Raw genomic sequence first — 20783 nt, 5'->3', positions numbered from 1 at the left:
TGTTTTGAAACATATACATAAAAGTGGGATGTTATTTTCTACATGTATTTTCCGTTATGAGCTTCCCTATTAATCAACATCCATGATAAAGAGGCTTCTCTGGAAAGGAAAATCATAGGGAGCACTCATCAATGAAGACAAATTAAAAAAATAGGAATAAATTTATTAATGGCTGAATTTAGTAGAATAAGAGTATGAGCTTGTTTCTGGGACCTGGAAGCCACTTTTTCTGTAGTTTTGTAGAGAGGCAGCACCAGTTCTTCTTCTTTCTCCTTCTTCTCCTTCTTCTTCTTTTTCTTCTTCTTCTTCTTCTTCTTCTTCTTCTTCTTCTTCTTCTTCTTCTTCTTCTTCTTCTTCTTCTTCTTCTTCTTCATCTTCTTCTTTACCAGTTCTATCTTGTTGAGTAGTATTTCAATCTAATCAGAAAATAGTTTAGTACTCCCATCACTCAATGGGTTTTTAAAAAGAGCACATTAAATCTACAGGAAAAGAAGGAGCATGGATAATAAATTGTTGGGATGGGAAGGGATTGGCTAAATGAAAATGCATAATATGAATATATAGAATTCTCAAACAATAAAAATAAGATCATTGTCATGCAGGTTTGTCTATGTTCCACATAAAGAGGAACTGCCAGTTTTTCAAAATATACATATCAGTGTTAACACCCATTGGCAGTGCTTGAACTTTCTTGTTTATTTGTATCTCTATCCAAGTTTGCATTTCCCTACCACTGCACTACCTTTATCCTATTTTACTGAAACAGTGAGTTTGCTGACTTTCTTTTTATGGAGTTGGTAAAAATGTGTTCCATTTTGTTGGCTGCCAACTTGTCTGAATGACAGTGTCCTTTGCCTTTTTTTCATTCTTCTTTTTCTTCTTCTTTTAATTTTATATTAGTTTCTTTACTTTACATCATGAGGGTACCCTCTCCTCCTCCCAGTTTCCCACACTTTCTCTCTTTCTCCCTTCCCCTCTTCCAGAAAAAGGGAGGCCCAGTTGAACTTTTCCCAACACATAAAGTCACATCATGACTACACTTATTTCATCACTTGAGGCCATACAAGGCAGCCTGACCAGGGTGAAGTGATCTAAAGGCAGGCAATAGAGTTCATGTTGGAAACAGCCCCCCACTTTCCACTTGTCTGGTGTCTCATATGAAAACCAAGGCTCCCATCAGCTGCCTATGTGTAGAGAGCCTAGGTCAAAATCATGCATGCTCTGTAGTTGCTATATCACTCTCTGAAAATCCACATGAGACTCGGTTAGTTGTCTCTGTTGGTCTTCTTGTGGGTTTCTGTCCTCTCCAGGTCCTTGCATGTTTCCCCCAACACTTATACAAGACTCCCAGAGTTCTACTCCATGCTTGGCAGCAAGTCCCAACATCAGTCTCTATCTGCTGCTGGCTGAAGCCTCCCAGTCAGATCAGAAATGGCAGTGACCAGTGTGTACAATATCTGAGAGGCAAAGGATCTGACACTGAGAAATTGGTGAGTAAAGGAACAACTGAAGCCAGAAAATCAACATTGAGGCTTCCTGACGGAGAGGGGACATCACAGGAGCTGAGAACCTTTCGATTCAGATCACTCTGCACACTTCTCTGGGGACAGAGAGGGGAAAAAGTTCAAATGTTTTTCACTTCTTTTTTTCAGGCCTCCCTACTCCTTGGAGGAGCAGGCCCACAGTGCCAGAGGCTCTGGGCACAGAAGTCCCTGCCTGGGGCCTGAGTCATCAGAAGCGGGTCTCCTAGCTCCTCAGTTGCAGCTGCCAGCTGTACCAGCCACCTGGGTCCCAGATCCGCAGTTCCATCCTTCAAGGTACTGGGTCTGCTAGCAGCCATATGAACTCTGCAGAGCCTCCAGGCAATGACTATAAGGGCCACCCAATCCCTCAGTGGCACACAGCCAGTTGTATAGCCCTCAAATTCATGCAGACCCACAAACCCATCCAGGTACACCAGGGGGCAGGCCATTTAGGTCTTTGAACCACTGTTGTGGCTCCCCAGGACTTCCTAGCAGTCACCTGGATTGGTGTCCCAATTCTGCAGCTATGGTTGAACTCCCTAGTTCAGAGGCTGCAACCCCACTGAGCTGATGGATCTCATCCTCCTGCATTTGACACAGCAGGACCAAACCTGTGAGTAGAGAATAGGAGAACCCCTGTGCTTTACTATTTGACCTGCTAGAGAGTGTGCCCTCAAGTGCCTACAAAGCCCCAGATCCAGGGTGCCTCTAAGTTAGCAGATAAACATCAGATCCCTCCCACCCACACATCCAGTGTGGAAAATAGAGGGATTCTTGGGACATTAATACCCCTTCTCTGCGGTTCTACCAGGGGAATTTAGGTAAATAACTCCTGGAGCACAGTCAGATATGAATACCAGTAGCCTGTAGGACACTGAGGTTTTCAGGGAATTTGTGTCCATTATTATTACCAGACCCTGCGACACCTTAAGTGCTTGCAACCCCTTTGGTGCCTGTAAGGCTCTCCTCCTCACCCTGAAGGCCTCTACAGTCTCTAGCACCCTGACCCTAAAGGCACACTTCTACGCACATGCAGGCATGTGCACGCTTGGACACTGACATTTTTGTTTTTAAAATTTTCCTCACAAAACACTTTATGAGGATATGGATATCATTTATCTAGAATACAACATCAATATTTTTCATTATTAACTTTTATTTTTTATACTAATCACAGGTTATTTACTTTGTATCCCAGCTGTATCCCCCTTCCTCCTACCCTCCAAATCCCATCTTACCTCCCTCATCTCCTTCTTGCCCCTATTTAAGTGCACAGCTAGGGGAGGTCCTCCTCCCTTCCATCTGACCCTAGCTTATCAGAGATCTTCAGGACTAGCTGCAATGTCCTCCTCTGTAGCCTAGGAAGACTGTTCCTCCCTCAGGGGGTGGAGAGGTAAAGGAGCCAGTCGTTGTGTTCATGTCAGAAATAGTTCCTGTTCCACTTATTAGTTAAACCCACTTGGTTACTGAGCTTCCATGGGCTACATCCAAGCAGGGATTCTAGCTTATATCTATACATGGTAAAACAATTAACAGGACAGGAGCCTACCGCAGAGGGAAGATGCAGAGACTCATGTCCAAAACTTTGGCAGAGTGCAGGGAATCATATTATAAAAAGGGGAGTTAATATGACTGGGAGAGGACAGGAACTCCACAAGGACAAAATATATCAGGGCACGGGGGCCTCCTATGAGACTGTTTCTCCAACCAAGAACCATGTATAGATACAAGCATCAAGTTTTTAAATTGTACTCTGCTGTGATCCTACGAAGAGCACCTTTAGCAAGAAGATAATACAGTTGATCCTAGAGCAGAGGACCTACAGAAAGAAAAGAAACTGCGGGAGGGGGCATTTCTGTGAAAAGCTGGAGACTTATGACATGGAAGATTTTTGGAAGGACATGGGGGTGACACCAGCTGAGACTCCTAGTAGTAGGGGCCATGAAGACTGAAGAGGACACCCTCTAACTAGACAGGATGCCTAGTGGAGGGAGGGAATCCTAGCCCACACACAAAATCTCTGACCCAAAATTTATCCTGCCTACAAGATGTAAATGTCCAGCCAATGCTTGGTCCAACCTGAGAAGCAGCCCATGGGAGAGAGTCAACTACTGAAACTATTAACAATATTCTGATAAGCTTGTAGATGTGAGCCTCGTATAGCTGTCCTCTGAGAGTCTTCACCAAGCAGAAGATCAAAATAGATGCTGAGGTCACAGCCAAACATTAGGGAAAGTTTAGGGAGTCTTGTGGAAAAGTGGGGTTAAAGATAGAAAGACCTGGAGGGGACAAGAAGACCAACAAATCCAACTAACCAGGACTCACAGGGTCTTGCTGAGAGTGAAGCAGCAACCAAGGACCATGCATAGACTGGACCTAGTCTCCTACATAAATTTAACCAAAGGGAAACTAGGGTTTCATGTGTGTCTCCTAATAAAGGAAGTGGTGACTATCTCTGACAAGGACTCTGTTGTTTGCTTTTTGATCACTATGCTCTCACCACAACACATCATTTTTGCAACACACAGGAAAGAAGTCTTGATGTGACTTGATGTCCTAGTGTAGTTTGGTAGGGGGAGGTTCCCCTTTTCTTAGGAGTAGGGGAGTGGGTGAGGCTCAGGGAGAGGAACAGAGGGTAGGAATGAGAAGAGGGCCTTAGGTGGCTTCAATTGGTATGTAAAATGAATGTATAAATTAATTAATTAAAAAAGATAATTCAAATACCTTAACTTAGATAAGGGACTTCCCTTATCATTTTCATGTTGACTTTTGGAAGGACCAAAGTAACTAAACACATAAATAAGGCACAAAAATTACATAGTCCACACACCTTTGAAGCAGCTATTGGATTTTGACATTACTTATCCAAAATACACAGAATCTAAATACAAGGAAGTCACGACTCACAAGAAAAGGACCCAAAGTGGGAAAACACATAGAAATGATAGCTGTGATATTTACCAACCACCAACTGGGCTCAAATAAAACAGCAACAAAACCTTGTAATATGGAGGATAGGGAATAAAATGCTACAAAAGTAGACACGAGAACCAGGATGTTCTGGGTGGCTCTAGACTCAGGGGATGTTCTGAGGTAAACATGGGTGCTCCGGATGTGTTGAATGTGCTGCTTGTGTCTGTATAGAAAGGCAATCATGGAGCCACTGGACCAGATGATGAGCACAGAAATCAAGACTTCAGGACATACCAATAATGCTGTGTACAGTGATCCTACAAATTTTTCACCACCCCAAGAGGAGCAATATATAACATGTCTTCTTTCTGTTGTATTTTTGTGAATCCTTGTGATATGCACAAGCACAGGGAAAATAAGATTTAAGGTAATATACAGGACCCAGCAGAGGGAAATAAACAGGCCAATGTTGTTTGAAGATTTGACTTTAAGTTTCTTCCAGCAGGAATTTATTGGGCTGATGCTGATGGCTTGGTAGACACTCAAGATGCAGATAGAGCCCATTGACATGCTTCTGCCAAGTCTTTGGATATACAAAAGAAGTTTGCATATAAAATCATTGAAGAACTGTTTTATCCCAAAAGCTGCCATTGTGAGGGGCACACCTTTAGAGACCATTATCAAGGAGTTGGCTGTGATCAGATGTGTGAGGATTAAATCTGTAGGTTTCAATGTATGTTCCTTATAGTGAATAAATAGGTAGTGGGAAAGAAGAGAGATATTTCCCAGAATACCAATTATACTTTGTGATAACATTATTCCTATTGCCAAAGTTCTTGAGAGCATTTTGTCATTTAGCACCCGATTCTTTAAATACACCAGCAATTAATTCTCTGAGAAAAATGATGAATTCACCATTTTGTTGCCTGGAATATCATTATGGTAGAATCACTTGATTAAAAAGAAGGGAAAGAAGGGTAAAAAATAGGCAATGTTCACACCATAGCCAGATCCTGCCTCAAATAATATATTTTGACAACAGTAATATCTTTTTTATAATATTCATCATTAGAATCAACATTGTTACCTTGTGTAAATCAATGGCTATTCACTACAAATGGAAAGACCATTAAGTTGTACATTTCTAGGAAAAACTTTGATAACTACTCATATCAGAAAAGGAGAGACTTCTGTAACATCTGCACCAGAAAATAAATCCATTCTCAATAAATTTCTTATCTAAAGTTTAAACATAATATTGAAAATGTTATAGCAATTTACATATATTTCTCTATGTGTAAACAATAACATATTCATTACCTAGCATAAAATCCGCTGACACTAAGGATCAAACATTAAATTAGATGTTATGGTGAATGTTAGTGATAATTCATTTTTTCTTCAGATACTCACATGAAAACAATATCTACAAATAAATAGTTAAAAATTATCACTGAAAAAATTGACTTTGGAGAAAGATATCTTGAATGTGTATGAGGCCTACTGGTATTTTTTTAAGGTAGCTGTCATGGAACCACAGACCCACAGCAGGAGGCCAAACATGAAACACCCATGAATATTAATGCTGATTTTATAAATAAAGTGACATGGTACTTACTAAATATTTTGTATTTTAGTATTTACTAAATATTTTGTATTTAGTATTTACTATTTTAGTATTTAGTATTTACTAAATCTTTTGTATTTGTGTATTTAATAAATTTATTGTATTTTTGCTTGTGAATTTTTTACTTCATGTTCTTTCAGGCTCCATTAGATACAGTAACAGGTAGAAGAAATGACATGCAGCATAATATACAATCTTGTAGGGTGCACTTGGAAGCCCACCATCCTCAGGAGCATTGTAACTCACCATCTTGGAGTTTCTGGTTTTCTGCCATTGCTGAACACACACAAAGTAATTGTGCTATCATGCCTGACCTTGCAGAACAATAAATAATCCTCAAACAATGGAAAAAGTATCATCTAAGACGTCCATGGAACTGGATACATCTGGAAAGGTAGTAATTTGGAAGTGAAATGTACCTTGTGTTTGAAATCTAAATGTAATTGCCCCAACATATTTATGGTAGAAAAGGAAGAGCTGATATTCAGAAGAATGAAATCATCCAGCATTCCTTCTTTATCCTGAGATTCCTGGACCATTTCTCTTTCCCAATACTAGAGTATTTTTGACAGGATCCATTGACTGAAATTTGTCTTTAGGGTCTGCAGAGAATGTAAAATTCTGTAGAGGAGCACTCAGTGTGATAACATTTATCACATCAACTAAAATCACATGTTCCCACTGACAAGGGCTAACCTAAAGCTTTCCTATGGAAAGATGCTTTCTGCAGTTAAATTTAAAAACTGTTAACAGAGCTTGTAATCTTGGTTTTATTAGTGCCTTCTATGCATTTTCATAAATATTTGGTTTCAGAGAGAGCATTTCATTCTTTTTGCCAAGAAAAGTCTTCTAAGATGTTTGGTAAATGATTGTCAAAATTTATAACAGTTATGAGTCTTAGGGAGACTTGAGAAATGTGAACAGCTATGGGCTTCATATAACAAGTCAAAAATCTGTGCTCAACAATGCTAAGAAACATTTTCAAAGTCCCAGTCTGTGCATAAATTGATCCAGAATTTACTACTGTATCTTAACTTTCTGTCAGTATATAAAATGCAATACTAAAATTTTAATTAAATGCTATAAAAACTCTTTTTGTGAGAATTAGATTTTATGAGTGTAACATAGACCCAGTTTTCATTATTTACCAGATGTACTTTTTGCATTCCATGGCACAACCGAGGTTTCAATTGAATGAACTATTTAACAATGATGATTAATGTTTACGATTGATATATATTCTGGTAAAGCTGCTGTTAATCCTAAACAGCTGTATACCCGAATCACCGTACAGAAAATGGGATTTATTTAAGTAACCTAGAACACAGTACTGCATAATATTTACTCCAAGCCCTCATTGTTTCCCTACATTTAGATTTCCCACATTACACTTGCTTTTATTGATATGTTATCTCCAGTCCATTTCTCCATGTGGTTCCAAGATCTTTCTCCCAGCTCTTCTCTCCCAGCTCTGCCTGGCCCTTTTTCCTCCTACTCATCTCCTGCCCTCTGGCTCCTCCCCTTGCTCAAAATTGTGGATAGTTGCTTTATTTTGGCCTGTTTACACCAAGTTGTGACAGGATCCTTAGAATAAGTATCACAATGCAATATCTGGATTGAAACCAGAGAGTGTGTGTGAGGGGAGAAATCAGCATTTGAATGAACAAGGTGTATATGTTAAGGTGTATACATTTCAAAAGAACATTATACCAATACCCTTAAAACATAAAAACTAATATGTGATAAAATATTAGCCATATAAATTAAGTTATTACTGGGACAGGGAGATAGTCCAATCAGTAAACCGATTGCATTCTGAGCATCTGAATGTGAGTTCAATCTCTAGAGTTTGCATTAAATATCTGGTTGTGTTGGTGCACACTTGTACTCAAGCACTGGGGAGACATGGACCAGAAGATTCCAAATCTGGGGATCACTCACTAGCCACGGAGACTACAAAGAAAGCTCCATGCCAGGAAAAGAATCTTTCACTATTTTTTTTAAAAATGGTTAAAAATGGTGTGTGGAACAACAGACATTGTGCCATGACCACACACAGATATTGCCAATTTAGGCAGGCTCATGAATGCAGACATACAAACATCACATCACACACACACAAAGTGAAGAATCACTAATTTTAGGTTGAGACTTATATGTACTAGTGGCTAGGCTTGATCAGACTATGAATGCCAAATAAAAGCTATAAGCAACAATAAAGAGAATCCAAAGATAATCAGTATAATATAGAATACTATGCTTTATAAAACAGAAGGTGAATATGGTCCATAAATTTAGGCTGTTGATTGTTTCCTTGCCTGTCTGTCACAAAGTTTTCAGTTTCCACACAAGTAATGAAAACTGGAAAAAATATCTCAATGATGAGGGTAACATTCATGACACCAAATTAAAACAAACGACAGAACAAATTTGTTCCAAAAGAGTGTTATGCAAGATTCACAATGAGAGTCAACTTTCCTTCAACACTGTGTTCTCAAATTCAAGAGGGAAAGAAGACTCAGCAGTCATCCAATCTGACTTTGAGGACAGACATGGTTAAGTCATGAATGTAGTGGTAAATCATAATGTTCTTTACTCTAGAAACCATATTATACTTATCATATTATGCTTCACTCCAGGGTTAGATGATTCTTATAGTTCTATTATAATCTTTATTATAAACATGAAACCATTTTTCTACCTGCTATGGTAAGTATACAAAAGTTATCAACGTTTAAATAAATAATCATATTTACATAAAATATGTTTAGAGGAAAATATTAATGGGGCAATCATAATTCTTAATCACATTTGAAATCACATATCAATGTGATTTGTAACCTTCTACATTAGTACATAATATTATGTACTCAAAGATTTCAGTATATAATGTTACCTGCGTGAGGGTTTAGTACAAGATCAATTAAACTGCTTTTTTTTCAGTTGTTCTTTCTCTACATTGAAAGAATTTGCTCTAGATCTGTTTGTACCTCAGAATCCATTTTGTAGATTTGAGCACTTGCCAAATCTCCCTTGTTGGAACTGTTCTCCAGGCTTGCTTAACTCCTGCTCTACCAGGAACCTTAGGTTCAGAATGTAGCTCTTAACATCCTGAGAGCCAGCACTGTTGGAGTCAAAAGCATCTCAATGCTGAGATAAAGGTCTGAGTCTCTGTGATCTCATTTCCCTTCAGAACTACAATCTTCATTTCACCTGGAGTGGCCATGACAGTGCTGGGCTTGGGATCAAATAATTCTGATATTTTCTCCAGCTGCTCATTACCCAAAGCAATTATGAGTTATTTGTGAGTGGCTCCAAAGTAACAGAGTACTTGGAAGAGGCTGTTACTTTTTCATTGTCCTTGAATGCTGATTAGGATTAAATGTTCAGGGACCATTCCTCTGATATGTAACAGTCCTGCAAAGAACTTTGTGTACCAATATACTCCAGCCTTCTCTTTGCTCTTCCTCCAGATCAACTTAATTACTTCCTTTCATATCCTATTGTTTTCCTATTTCATAGTTCATAGCATAGAATTATGACAATAATTCTATAATAATTATGGCAATAGTAAAGAATTATGGCAATCTAATGAAGCTGTAGTAAAAGGAAAGACATGATGTCATAATGTGCAGTAGAAGTTAGTGCCACATGTGATGATGCACTCCGTGAATATTAGTGGATCACTGTGGATTCAAGGCCAGTTTGGTTTATTTTTTATTGCTTATTTTTTATATAAGTTTATTTATATTACATCCCAAGGGTTCTCCCACCCTTCTCTTCTCACTGTTCCCCTTCTCCGTCCTTCACTCTTCTCTCTCTTTGAACCCAGAAAATGGAAGCCCCTTCCTCCCATATCATGTTTCTCTAACCCATCAAGTCATATCAGGGCTGAGCATATCCTCTTCCACTATGGCCAAGCAAGACAGCCCTGCCAGTGGAAAGTGATCCAAAAGCAGGCAATATCCATGTTGGAAAAAGCCCCCCTTGCCACTTGCCAGGTAACCCACATAAAGAGCAAGCATACCATCAGCCACATATGTGCAGGGGGCCTAGGTTCAGACCATGCATGCTCCTTAGTTGATGTGTCAGTATCTGTAGGATCTAGTGGGTCTGGGTTAGTTGTCTTTGCTGTTCTACTCTTGGTGTTCCTGTCCCCTTCAGGTCTTTCTTACTTTCCCTCAAAACTTCCACAATAATAGTGCAGCTCTGCCCCATGTTTGGCTGCAAATCCCAGTGTCTGTCTCAATCCGTTACTGGATAGAGCCTCCCAGAGGACATGTTAGGCTTCAGTCTATAAGTGTAACAGAGCATCCATAAGTGTGAGAGGCTGGCTCTCTACTGTAAGGTGGGTCTCAGGTTGGGCCAAGCATTGGTTGGATATTCCCTCAATCTCTGATCTCTCTTTATCTCTGTATTCTTGTAGGCAGGGTAAATTTTGAATCAAAGGTTTTTGGGTCAGCTTTGTTCCCCTCCTCCAATAGTCTTGCCTGGCTAAATGGGGGTTCTTCCAGGCATCATGTCCCCCTTGCTTTAGCAGTGTCAGCTAGAGTTAAACCCATATCCTCCCAGCAGCCTATCCAGTTGTGGGCCTCCAGCTTGTCAAAGAGATTCTCCCCTCAGTTTCCCATCTTGTTCCCATATCTTTCACTTCCCATCTTTATTCTCAGTACCTCATGTAACCTTCTCTAAAATAGACCATATAGTTGGTCATAAAGCGAGCCTTAACAGATACAAGAAGATTGAAATAATCCCTTGTATCCTATCTGATCACCATGGATTTAGCTGGAACTCAACAACCATAGAAATAGCAAAAAGCCTACACAAACATGGAAACTGAACAACTTGCTACTAAATGACAGCTGGGTCAGGGAGGAAATAAAGAAAGAAATTCAAGTCTTCCTAGAACTCAATGAAAATGAAGACACAACATACGCAAACTGAAGCCTCCTACTCAGATCAGAGGTGGCAGTGACCAGCGTGCACCATATCTGAGAGGCAAAGGTTCTGAAACTGAGAAATTGGTGAGTGGAGGGACAACTGAAGCCAGAAAATCAACATTGAGGCTTCCTGAAGGAGAGGGGACATTACAGGAGCTGAGAACATTTCGATTCAGATTACCTACAGACTTCTTGAGGACAGAGAGGGGCAAAAGTTCAACTCTCTTTCACTTCCCTTTTTCGGGCCTCCCTCCTCCTTGGAGGAGCAGGCCCACAGTGCCAGAGGCTCTGGGCAAAGAACTCCCTGCCTGCAGACTGAGACAGCAGAGGCATGTCTCCTAGCTCCTCAGCTGCAGCTGCCAGCTTTACCTGCCTTCCGGGTCCCAATTAGCAGTTCCAACCTTCCGGGTCCTGGGTCTGCAAGCAGCCATACCAGCTCTGCAGGGCCTCCCAGCCAGTGACTGTAGGGCAGCCCAATCCTTAAGTGGCAGACAGCTGGCTGTACAGCTACCAAAGTCCAGAAGACCCGCAAAACCATCCAGGTGCACTAGGGACTAGGCCACCTAGGTCTCTGAACCACTGTTTTGTCTCCCCAGGACTTTTCAGCAGGCACCTGGAATGGACTCCCAATTCTGCAGCTGCAGCTGGACTCCCTATTCCAGAGTCTACATCACTACTGAGCTGATGGAACTCATCCTCCTGTATTTGACTCAGCAGGACCTAACCTGGGAGTAGAGAACAGGGGGAAACCCTGTGGTTTACTATTTGACCTGCAAGAGAGTGTGCCCTCAAGTGCCTACAAAGCCCCAGGTCTAGGGTGCTTCAAAGTTAATAGCTAAACATCAGATCCCTCCCACCCACACATCCATTGTTGGAAACAGAGGGATTCTTATTCTTCAGACATTGAAGCCCCTTCTCTGCTGGTCTTCCAGTGGAATTCAGGCAAATAACTCCTGGTGCTCAGTCAGAGATGAATACCAGTAGCCTATAGGCCACTGAGGATGTCAGGTTATTTGTACCCAGAAGCTTCTGCAACCCCTTCACTGCCTGCAAGGAGCACAGTACTCACACTGAAGGCCTCTCCATTTTCTAGCGCCCTGCCCCTCAAGGCACACTTCTAGGCACATGCACACGGACATGGTTGAACAATGACATTTAAGTTTTAAAAGTTTACTCACAAAACACTATATGAGGAAACATGGATAACATTTTTCTAGAAAACAGCTACAGCATCAACTTTTTATATTCTGCTCTGCTTTGATCCTATGAAGAGCGCTTTCAGCAAGAAGATAATACAGTTGATTTTAGAGAAGATGGCCTCCAGAAAGAAAAGAAACTGTGGGTGGGGGCATTTGTGTGACAGGCTGGAGACCTATGACATGGAAGATTTTTGGAAGGATATGGGGGTGACACTAGCTGAGACTCCTAGTAGCAAATGCCATGAAGACTGAAAAGGTCACCCTCTAACTAGACAGGATGCCTAGTGGAGGGCCAGAACCACCAACCCACCTACAAAAACCTATGACCCAAAATTTACCCTGCCTCCAAGATGTGAATGTCCAACCAATGCTTGGTCCAACCTGAGACCCAGCCTATGGGAGAAAGCCAACTCTTGACACTATTAACATAATCTGATAAGCTTGTAAATGGGAGCCTATTATAGCTGCTTTCTGAGAGGCTTTACCAAGCAGTAGATCAAAACAGATGCTGAGGCAAAATTTTGGGAGTCTTCTGGAAATGTGGGGGTAAAGACAGAAGGACCTGGAGGGGACAAGAAGGCCAACAGATGCAATAGGCAGGACTCACAGGGGCCTGTGGTGACTGAAGCAGCAACCAAGGACCATGCATGGATGGGACCTACATCTCCTACATAAATTTAGCCAATGGGCAGCTAGGATGTTATGTGTGTCTCTTAATAAAGGAAGTTGTGACTATCTCTGACAAAGACTCTGATGTCTGCTTTTTGATCACTAGGCTCTCGACACACCACACCACTCTTGCCACACCACAGGGAAAGAAGATTTGTTCAGTTTTGATGTGACTTGATGATCTGGTGTGGGTTGGTAGGTAGAGGCTCTCCTTTTCGTAGAAGAAGCAGAGGCAGATGAGGTTCAGGAAGAGGGACAGAGGGTAGGACTGAGAGGAGAGGTCTGAGGGAGCTACAATTGGTATGTAAAATGAATAAATAAATGAATTAATTAAAAAAGATAATTCAAATACCTTAACTTAGATAAGGGGCTTCCCTCATAATTTTCATGTTGATTTTTTGATGGACCAAAGTAACTAAACACATAAATAAGGCCCAAATTTACACAGTCCACACACCTTTGAAGCGGCTATTGGATTTTTATATTACTTAACCAAAATACGCAGAATCTAAATACAAGGAAGTCACGACTCACAAGGAAAGGACCCAAAGTGGGAAAACAGATAGAAATGATAGCTGTGATATTTACCAACCACCAACTTGGCTCATATAAAACAGCAACAAAACCTTGTAATATGGAAGATAGTGAATAAAACCCTACAAAACTAGACACTAGCAACAGGATGCTCTGGGTGGCTCTAGACTCAGGGGATGTTCTGAGGTGAACATGGGGGCTCCGGATGTGTTGAATGTGCTGCTTGTGTCTGTATAGAAAGGCAATCATGGAGCCACTGGACCCGATGATGAGCACAGAAATCAAGACTTCGGGGCCTACAAATAATGCTGTGTAGAGTGATCCTACAATTATATCATGTCCCCAGATGGAGCAATAAAAATAATCTCTTTTTTCTGTTGTATTTTTATGAATCCTTGTGATATGCACAAACACAGGGAAAATTAAATTTAGGGTAATATACAGGACCCAGCAGAGGGAAATAAACAGACCAATGTTGTTTGAAGATTTTACTTTAAGGTTCTTCCAGCAGGAATTTATTGGGCTGATGCTCATGGCTTGGTAGACACTCAAGATGCAGATAGAGCCCATTGACATGCTTCTGCCAAGTCTTTCAATACAAAAAAGAAGTTTGCATATAAAATCATTGAAAAACTGTTTCATCCCAAAAGCTGCCATTGTGAGGGGCACACCTTTAGAGACCATTATCAAGGAGTTGGCTGTGATCAGATGTGTGAGGATTAAATCTGTAGGCTTCAATGTATGTTCCTTATAGTAAATAATTAGGTAGTGGGAAAGAAGAGAGATGTTTCCCAGGATTCCAACTGTACTTTGTGATAAGAACATTATTCCTATTGTCAAAGATCTTGAGCACATTTTGTCATTTAGCACCTGATTCTTTAAATACACCAGCAATTAATTCTCTGAGAAAAATGATGAATTCAATATTTTGTTGCCGGAATATCATTATGGTAGAATCACTTGATTAAAAAGAAAGAAAGAAAGGTAAAAATAGCGATGTTCACAACATAGCCAGATCCTGCCTCAAACAATGTATTTTTGACAACAGTAATATCTTTCTTAGAATAGTCATCATTAGAATCAATATTGTTAGCTTTTGTAAAGCAATGAGTTGTCACTACAAAAGGAAAGAACATGAAGTTGTACATTTCTAGGAAAAACTTTGATAACTACTCATATCAGAAAACGAGAGACTTGTGTCAACATCTGCACCAGGAAATAAATCCATTCTCTGTACATTTCTTATCTAAAGTTTAAACATAAATATTGAAAATGTTCTATGAATTTATATATATTTCTCTATGTGTAAACAATAACATATTCATTACCTAGCATAAAACGTAGTGACACTAAGGTTCAAATATAAAATTAGATGTTATGTTGAATGTTAGTGCTAATTCATTTTTTCTTAAGATATTCATATGAAAACAATATCGACAAATAAATAATTAAAAAATTATCACTGAAAAAATTGAGTTTAAAGAAAGATATCTTGAATGTAAATGAGGGCTACTGGTATTTTTTAAGGTAGCTGTCATGAAACCACAGACCTACAGCAGGGGGCCAAACATGAAATACCCATGAATATTAATAATGATTTTATAATTAAAATGACATGGTATTTACTAAATCTTTTGTATTTTTGCTTGTGAATTTTACACTGCATGATCTTTCAGGCTCCGTTAAAGAAACAGGTACAAGAAATGTCATTCACCACAATATAAATCTTACAGAAGGCACTTGAAGGTCCACCTTCCTAGGCAGCATTGTTACTCACCATCTTGGAGTTCCTGGTTTTTCTGTGATTGCTGAACACACACAAAGTGATGGTGCTCTCATGCCTGACCTTACAGAGCAAGAAATAATCCTCAAACAATGGAAAATGTATCATCTAAGACTTCCATGGAACTGGAGACAGCAATGCCTACTTTAAAGCAGTAATTTGGAAATGAAATGTACCCTGTGTTTGAAAACTAAATGTAATTGCTCCAACTTATTTAGGGTAGAAAAGGAAGAGCTAATACACAGAAGAATGAAATCATCCAGCATCATCCAGATGGAAATCTTTATCTTCAGATTCCTGGACCATTTCTCTTTCCCAATACCTAGAGTCTTTCTGACAGGATCCAATGACTGAAAACTGTCTTTAAGGTCTGCAGAGAATGTACAATTCTGTAGAGGACCACTCAGTGTGGTAACATTTATCACATCAACTAAAATCACATGTTCCCACTGACAAGGGCTAACTTAAAGCTTTGCTATGGAAAGATGCTTTCTGGAGTTACATTTAAATGTTTTAACAGAACTTGTAATCTTGGTTTTATGAATGTCTTCTATCATTTTCATAAATATTTTGTGTCAGAAGTAGCATTTCATTCTTTTTGCAAAAAATAGGTGTTCAAGGATGTTTGGTAAATGATTGTCAAAATTTATAACAGTTATGAGTATTAGGGAGACTTGAGAAATGTGAACACCTACGGGCTTCATATAACAAGTCAAAAATCTGTGCTCAACAATGCTAAGAAACATTTCAAAGTCCCAGTCTGTGCATAAATTGATTCATAATTTGCCACTGTATCTTAACTTTCTGAAAGTATCTAAAATGCAGTACTAAAATTATAATCTGCAAAAACTACCCTTGTCAGAAATGGATTTTGTGAGATCAACATAGACCCACTTTTCATCATTTACCAGGTGTACTTTTTGCATTCCATGGCACAACAGTGGTTTCAACTGAATGACCTGTTTAACAATGGCCCTTAAACATAAAAAGTAATATGTGATAAAATATTTGTTATATAAATTAAGTTAACACTGGGACAGGGAGATAGTTCAATCAGTAAACTGCTTGTATTCTGAGCATATGGATGTGAGTTCAATCTCTAGAGTTTGCATTAAATATCTGGTTGTGTTGGTGCACACTTGTACTCAAGCACTGGGGAGACATGGACCAGAAGATTCCAATTCTGGGGATCACACACCAGCCGTGTAGACTACACAGGAAGCTCAATGCCAAGAAAAGAATCTTTCACTATTTAAAAAGAAGGATAAAAATTGTATGTGGAACAATAGCCATTGTACCATGACCACACACAGATATACCAAATTTTGGCAGGCACATGAAAGCAGACATACAAACATAAGATCACACACACAAAGAGAAGAATCACTAATTTCAGGCTGAGACTTACATGTACTAGTGGCTAGGCTTGATCAAACTATGAATGCTAAATAAAAGCTATAAGCAACAATAAACAGAATACAGAGATAATCAGTATAATATAGAATACTATGCTTTATATAACTGAAGGTGAATATGGTCCATAAATTTAGGCTAATGATTGTTTCCTTGCCTGTCTGTCACAGTTTTCAATTTCCACACAAGTAATCAAAACTGGAAAACATATATCAATGATGAGAGTAACATTTTCAGAACACCATATTACAACAAAGGACAAAACAAATTTGTTCTAAAAGAGTGTTATGTAAGATTCACAACGAGAGTCAACTTCCCTTCAACACTGTGTTCTCAAGTTCAAGAGGGAAAGAGGACTCAGCAGTCATCAAATCTGACATTTAGGACAGACACAGTTCCTGTTTAAGTCATGAATGTAGCGGTAAATCATAATGTTCTTTACTCTAGAAACCAGTTCACATTATGCTTCACTCCAGCGTTAGATGAATCTTATAGTCCTTTTATAATCTTTAGTATAGACATGAAACCATTATTCTAACTGCTATGATTATACAAAAGTCATCAATGTTTACATAAATAAGCATATTTATGTAAAATATGTTTAGAGGAAAATACTAATGGGGCAATCATAATTTTAATCGCATTTAAAATCACATATCAATGTGATTTGTAACCTTCTAAATTCAGGCTCAATGATTTCAGTACATAATATTAGCTGTGAGGGTTTAGTACAAGCTCAGTAAACTGCTTTTATTCACTTGTTCTTATTACAGCCTGAAAGTCTTTCTTTCCATTGAATGTATTTCCTCTACATCTGTTTTGACTCCAGAATTCATTTTGTAGATTTGAGCACTTACCAAGCCTCCCTTATTGTTGGAACTGTTCTCCAGGCTGAAATAGAAATGCATCGTTAAGTCCTGCTCTATTAGAAACCTTAAGTTCACTATGTAGCTTTTAGCATCCTGAGAGCCTGCACCATCTGAGTTAAAAGCATCTCAATGCCAAGATAAGAGTCTGCATCTCTGTGAGCTCATTTCCCTTCAGAACTGCAATCTTCATTTCAGCTGGAGTGGCCATGACAGTACTGGCCTTGGGATCAAATAATTCTGATATTTTCTCCAGCTGCTAATTACACAAAGCAATTATGAGTTATTTGTGAGTGGATCCAAAGTAACAGAGTACTTTGAAGAGGCTGTTACTTTTTCATTGTCTTTGAATGCTGATTAGGATTAAATGTTCAGGGATCATTCCACTGATATGTAATAGTCTTGCAAAGAACTTTGTGTCCCCATGTACTCCAGCCTTCTCTTTGCTCTTCCTCCAGAAATCAACCTAATTGCTTCTTTTCATATCCTATTGCTTTCCTATTTTATAGTTCATAGCATAGAATTAGTAAAGAATTATGGCAATCTAATGAAGTACTAGTAAAAGGAAAGACATGATGTCATAATGTGCACTAGAAGTTAGTGTCACATGTGATGGTGCACTCCTTTAATATTAGTGGATCATTGTGAGTTCAAGTCCAGTCTGGGTTATTTTTATTACTTTACTTTTTATATGTTTATTTACATTTCATCCCATGGGTTCCTCCATCCTTCTCTCCTCACTGTCCCCTTCCCCGTCCTCCACCCTTCTCCTCTCTCTTTGACCCCAGATAAGGGGAGCCCCTTCTCCCCTTATTGTCTTTCTCTAACACATTAAGTGACATCATGACTGAGCATATCCTCATCCACTAAGGCCAGGCAAGACAGCCCTGACAGTGGAAAGTTACCCAAAAGCAGGCAATAGAGTCCATGTTGGAAACAGCTGGAAACAGCCCTTTCCATTTGCTGAACAACCCACATAAAGAACAAGCCGACCATGAGCTACATATGTGCAGGGGGCCTAGGTTCAGACCATGCATGCTCCTTAGTTGATGTGTCAGTCTCTGTAAGACCCCGTGGGGCTGGGTTAGTTGTCTGTGCTGTGTTACTGGTGGTGCTTCTGTCCCCTTCAGTTCTTTCTATCTTTCCCTCAAAACTTCCACAATAACACTGGAGCTCTGCCCCATGTTTGGCTGCAAACCCCAGCTTCTGTCTCAATCCACTGCTGTACAGAGCCTCCCAGAGGATAGTCATGTTAGGCTTCATTCTATAAGTGTAGCAGAGCATCATTGATAGCGTGAGAGGCTGGCTCTCTACTGTAAGGTGGGTCTCAGGTTGGGCCAAGCATTGGTTTGGTATTCCCTCAATCTCTGATCTCTCTTTATCCCTGTACTCCTTGATCTATCTTGTTCAGTAGTATTTAAATGTAATCAGAAAATAGTTTAGTACTCCCATAATTCAATGTATTTTTAAAAAGGGCACATTAAATCTACAAAAAAGAAGGAGCATAGATAATAAATTGTTGGGATGGGAAGGGATTGGCTAGATAAGGGAATAATATGAATATATAGAATTCTCAAACAATAAAAATAAGATCATTGCCATGCAGGTTTGTTTATGTTTCACATAAAGAGGAATTGCCAGTTTTTCAAAAAGTATATGTCAGTGTTAACACCCATTGTCAGTGCATAAAGTTTCTTCTTTGTTTTTATCTCTCTCCAAGTTTGAATTTCCCTGCTATTGCACTAGCTTTATCTTATTTTACTGAAACAGTGAGTTTACTGAGTTTCTTTTATGGAGTTGGTAAAAATGTTTTCCATTTTGTAGGCTGCCACCTTGTCTGAATGACAGTGTCCTTTGCCTTTTTTCATTGTTAGTATTCATCTTTAAATTTTAGTTTATTTACTTTACATCTTGAGAGTACCACCTTCCTCTCCTCCTCCCAGTTCCTCACACTTTCACTCTTTCTCCCTTCTCCCCTTCCAGGAAAAGGGAGGCCTAGAGTCACTTTTCTCATCATATCAATTCCCATCAAGATGACACTTATTTCATCGCTTGAGGCCATGCAAGTCAGGCTGGCCTGGAGAAGTGATCTAAAGGCAGACAATAGAGTTCATGTTAGAAACAGGCCCCCATTTTCACATGCCAGGTGCCTCATATGAAGAGGAAGGCTCCCATCAGCTACCTAGGTGCAGGGAACCTAGGTCAAAATCATGCATGCTCCGTAGTTGATATATCAGTCTCTGAAAGCCCACATGGGACTGGGTTATTTGTCTCTGTTGGGCTTCTTGTGGATTTCTGTCCTCTTCAATTACTTCCATTTTTCCCCCAACACTTCTATAAGACTCCCGGAGTTCTACTTCATGCTTGGCAGCAAGTCCCAGCATCAGTCTCTATCTGCTGCTGGCTGAAGCTTCCCAGTAGGATCAGAGATGGCAGTGACCAGCATGCACAATATCTGAGAGGCAGAGGATCCGAAACCTTGAATTAGTGAGTGGAGGGGCAACTGAAGCCAGAAAACCAACATTGAAGCTTCCTGAAGGAGAGGGGACGTCACAGGGGCTGAGGACATTTTGATTGAGATCATCTACAGACTTCTTTGGGGTCAGAGAGGCAAACATTCAATCATCTTTCACTTCCCTTTTATGCGCCTCTGTCCTCCTTGGAGGAGCATGCCCACAGCGCCAGAGACTCTGGGCACAGAACTCCCTACCTGGGGACTGAGAAAGCAGAGGCAGGGCTCCTAGATTTTCAGCCCCACATCTGCCAGGTGTACCAGCCTTCCGAGTCTGAGATCTGCATTTCCACCTTTCTGGGTCCTGCGTCTGTGAGCAGTCATACAAACCCTGCTGGGCCTTTCAACCAGTGACTATAAGGGCGATCCAATGCTTCAGTGGCAGAGAGCCAGATGTACAGCCCCCAAAGTCCAGAAGGCTCGAAAAACCTTCCAGGTACAGGAGGGACCAGGCCATCAACCTCTCTGAACCACTGTTGTGGCTCCCTGGGACTTCCTAGCAGGCACTTGGATTGGCCGCCCAATTCTGCACCTGCAGCTGGACTCCCTAGTTCAGCGACTGCAGCAATACTGAGCTGATGGAGCTCATCCTCCTGCATTTGACTCAGCAGGACCAAACCTGCTAGTAGAGAACACAGGGAACCCATGTTGTTTACAATTTGACTTGCAAGAAAGTGTGCCCTCATGTGCCTACATTGCCCCAGATCCAGGGTGCTTCTAAGCTAGCAGCCAGACATCAGATCCCTCCCACCCACACATCCACGGTGGGAATCAGAGGGATCTTTGGGACATTGAAACCCCTGC

At 40.2% G+C, this 20783-nt stretch overlaps 2 protein-coding genes across 2 annotated transcripts; both read right to left on the bottom strand.

Moving 5' to 3' along the window:
• Window positions 1-4364: 4364 nt before the first annotated feature.
• LOC129667222 (vomeronasal type-1 receptor 4-like) lies at window positions 4365-5303 on the bottom strand. The gene has a single exon (XM_055594716.1). The coding sequence runs from the start codon at window positions 5280-5282 to the stop codon at window positions 4365-4367; it is 918 nt and encodes a 305-aa protein (XP_055450691.1). The 5' UTR covers window positions 5283-5303.
• Window positions 5304-13339: 8036 nt separating this feature from the next.
• Window positions 13340-14260, bottom strand: LOC129667221 (vomeronasal type-1 receptor 4-like). The gene has a single exon (XM_055594715.1). It carries the CDS (start codon window positions 14258-14260, stop codon window positions 13340-13342), a length of 921 nt encoding a protein of 306 aa, XP_055450690.1.
• Window positions 14261-20783: the final 6523 nt, after the last annotated feature.

The sequence above is a fragment of the Psammomys obesus genome, unplaced genomic scaffold, assembly GCF_907164565.1.
Source record: "Psammomys obesus unplaced genomic scaffold, mPsaObe1.curated_primary_1811, whole genome shotgun sequence".
NCBI classification, from domain to species: domain Eukaryota; kingdom Metazoa; phylum Chordata; class Mammalia; order Rodentia; family Muridae; genus Psammomys; species Psammomys obesus.
This window is presented reverse-complemented; position numbering and strand designations above follow the sequence as displayed.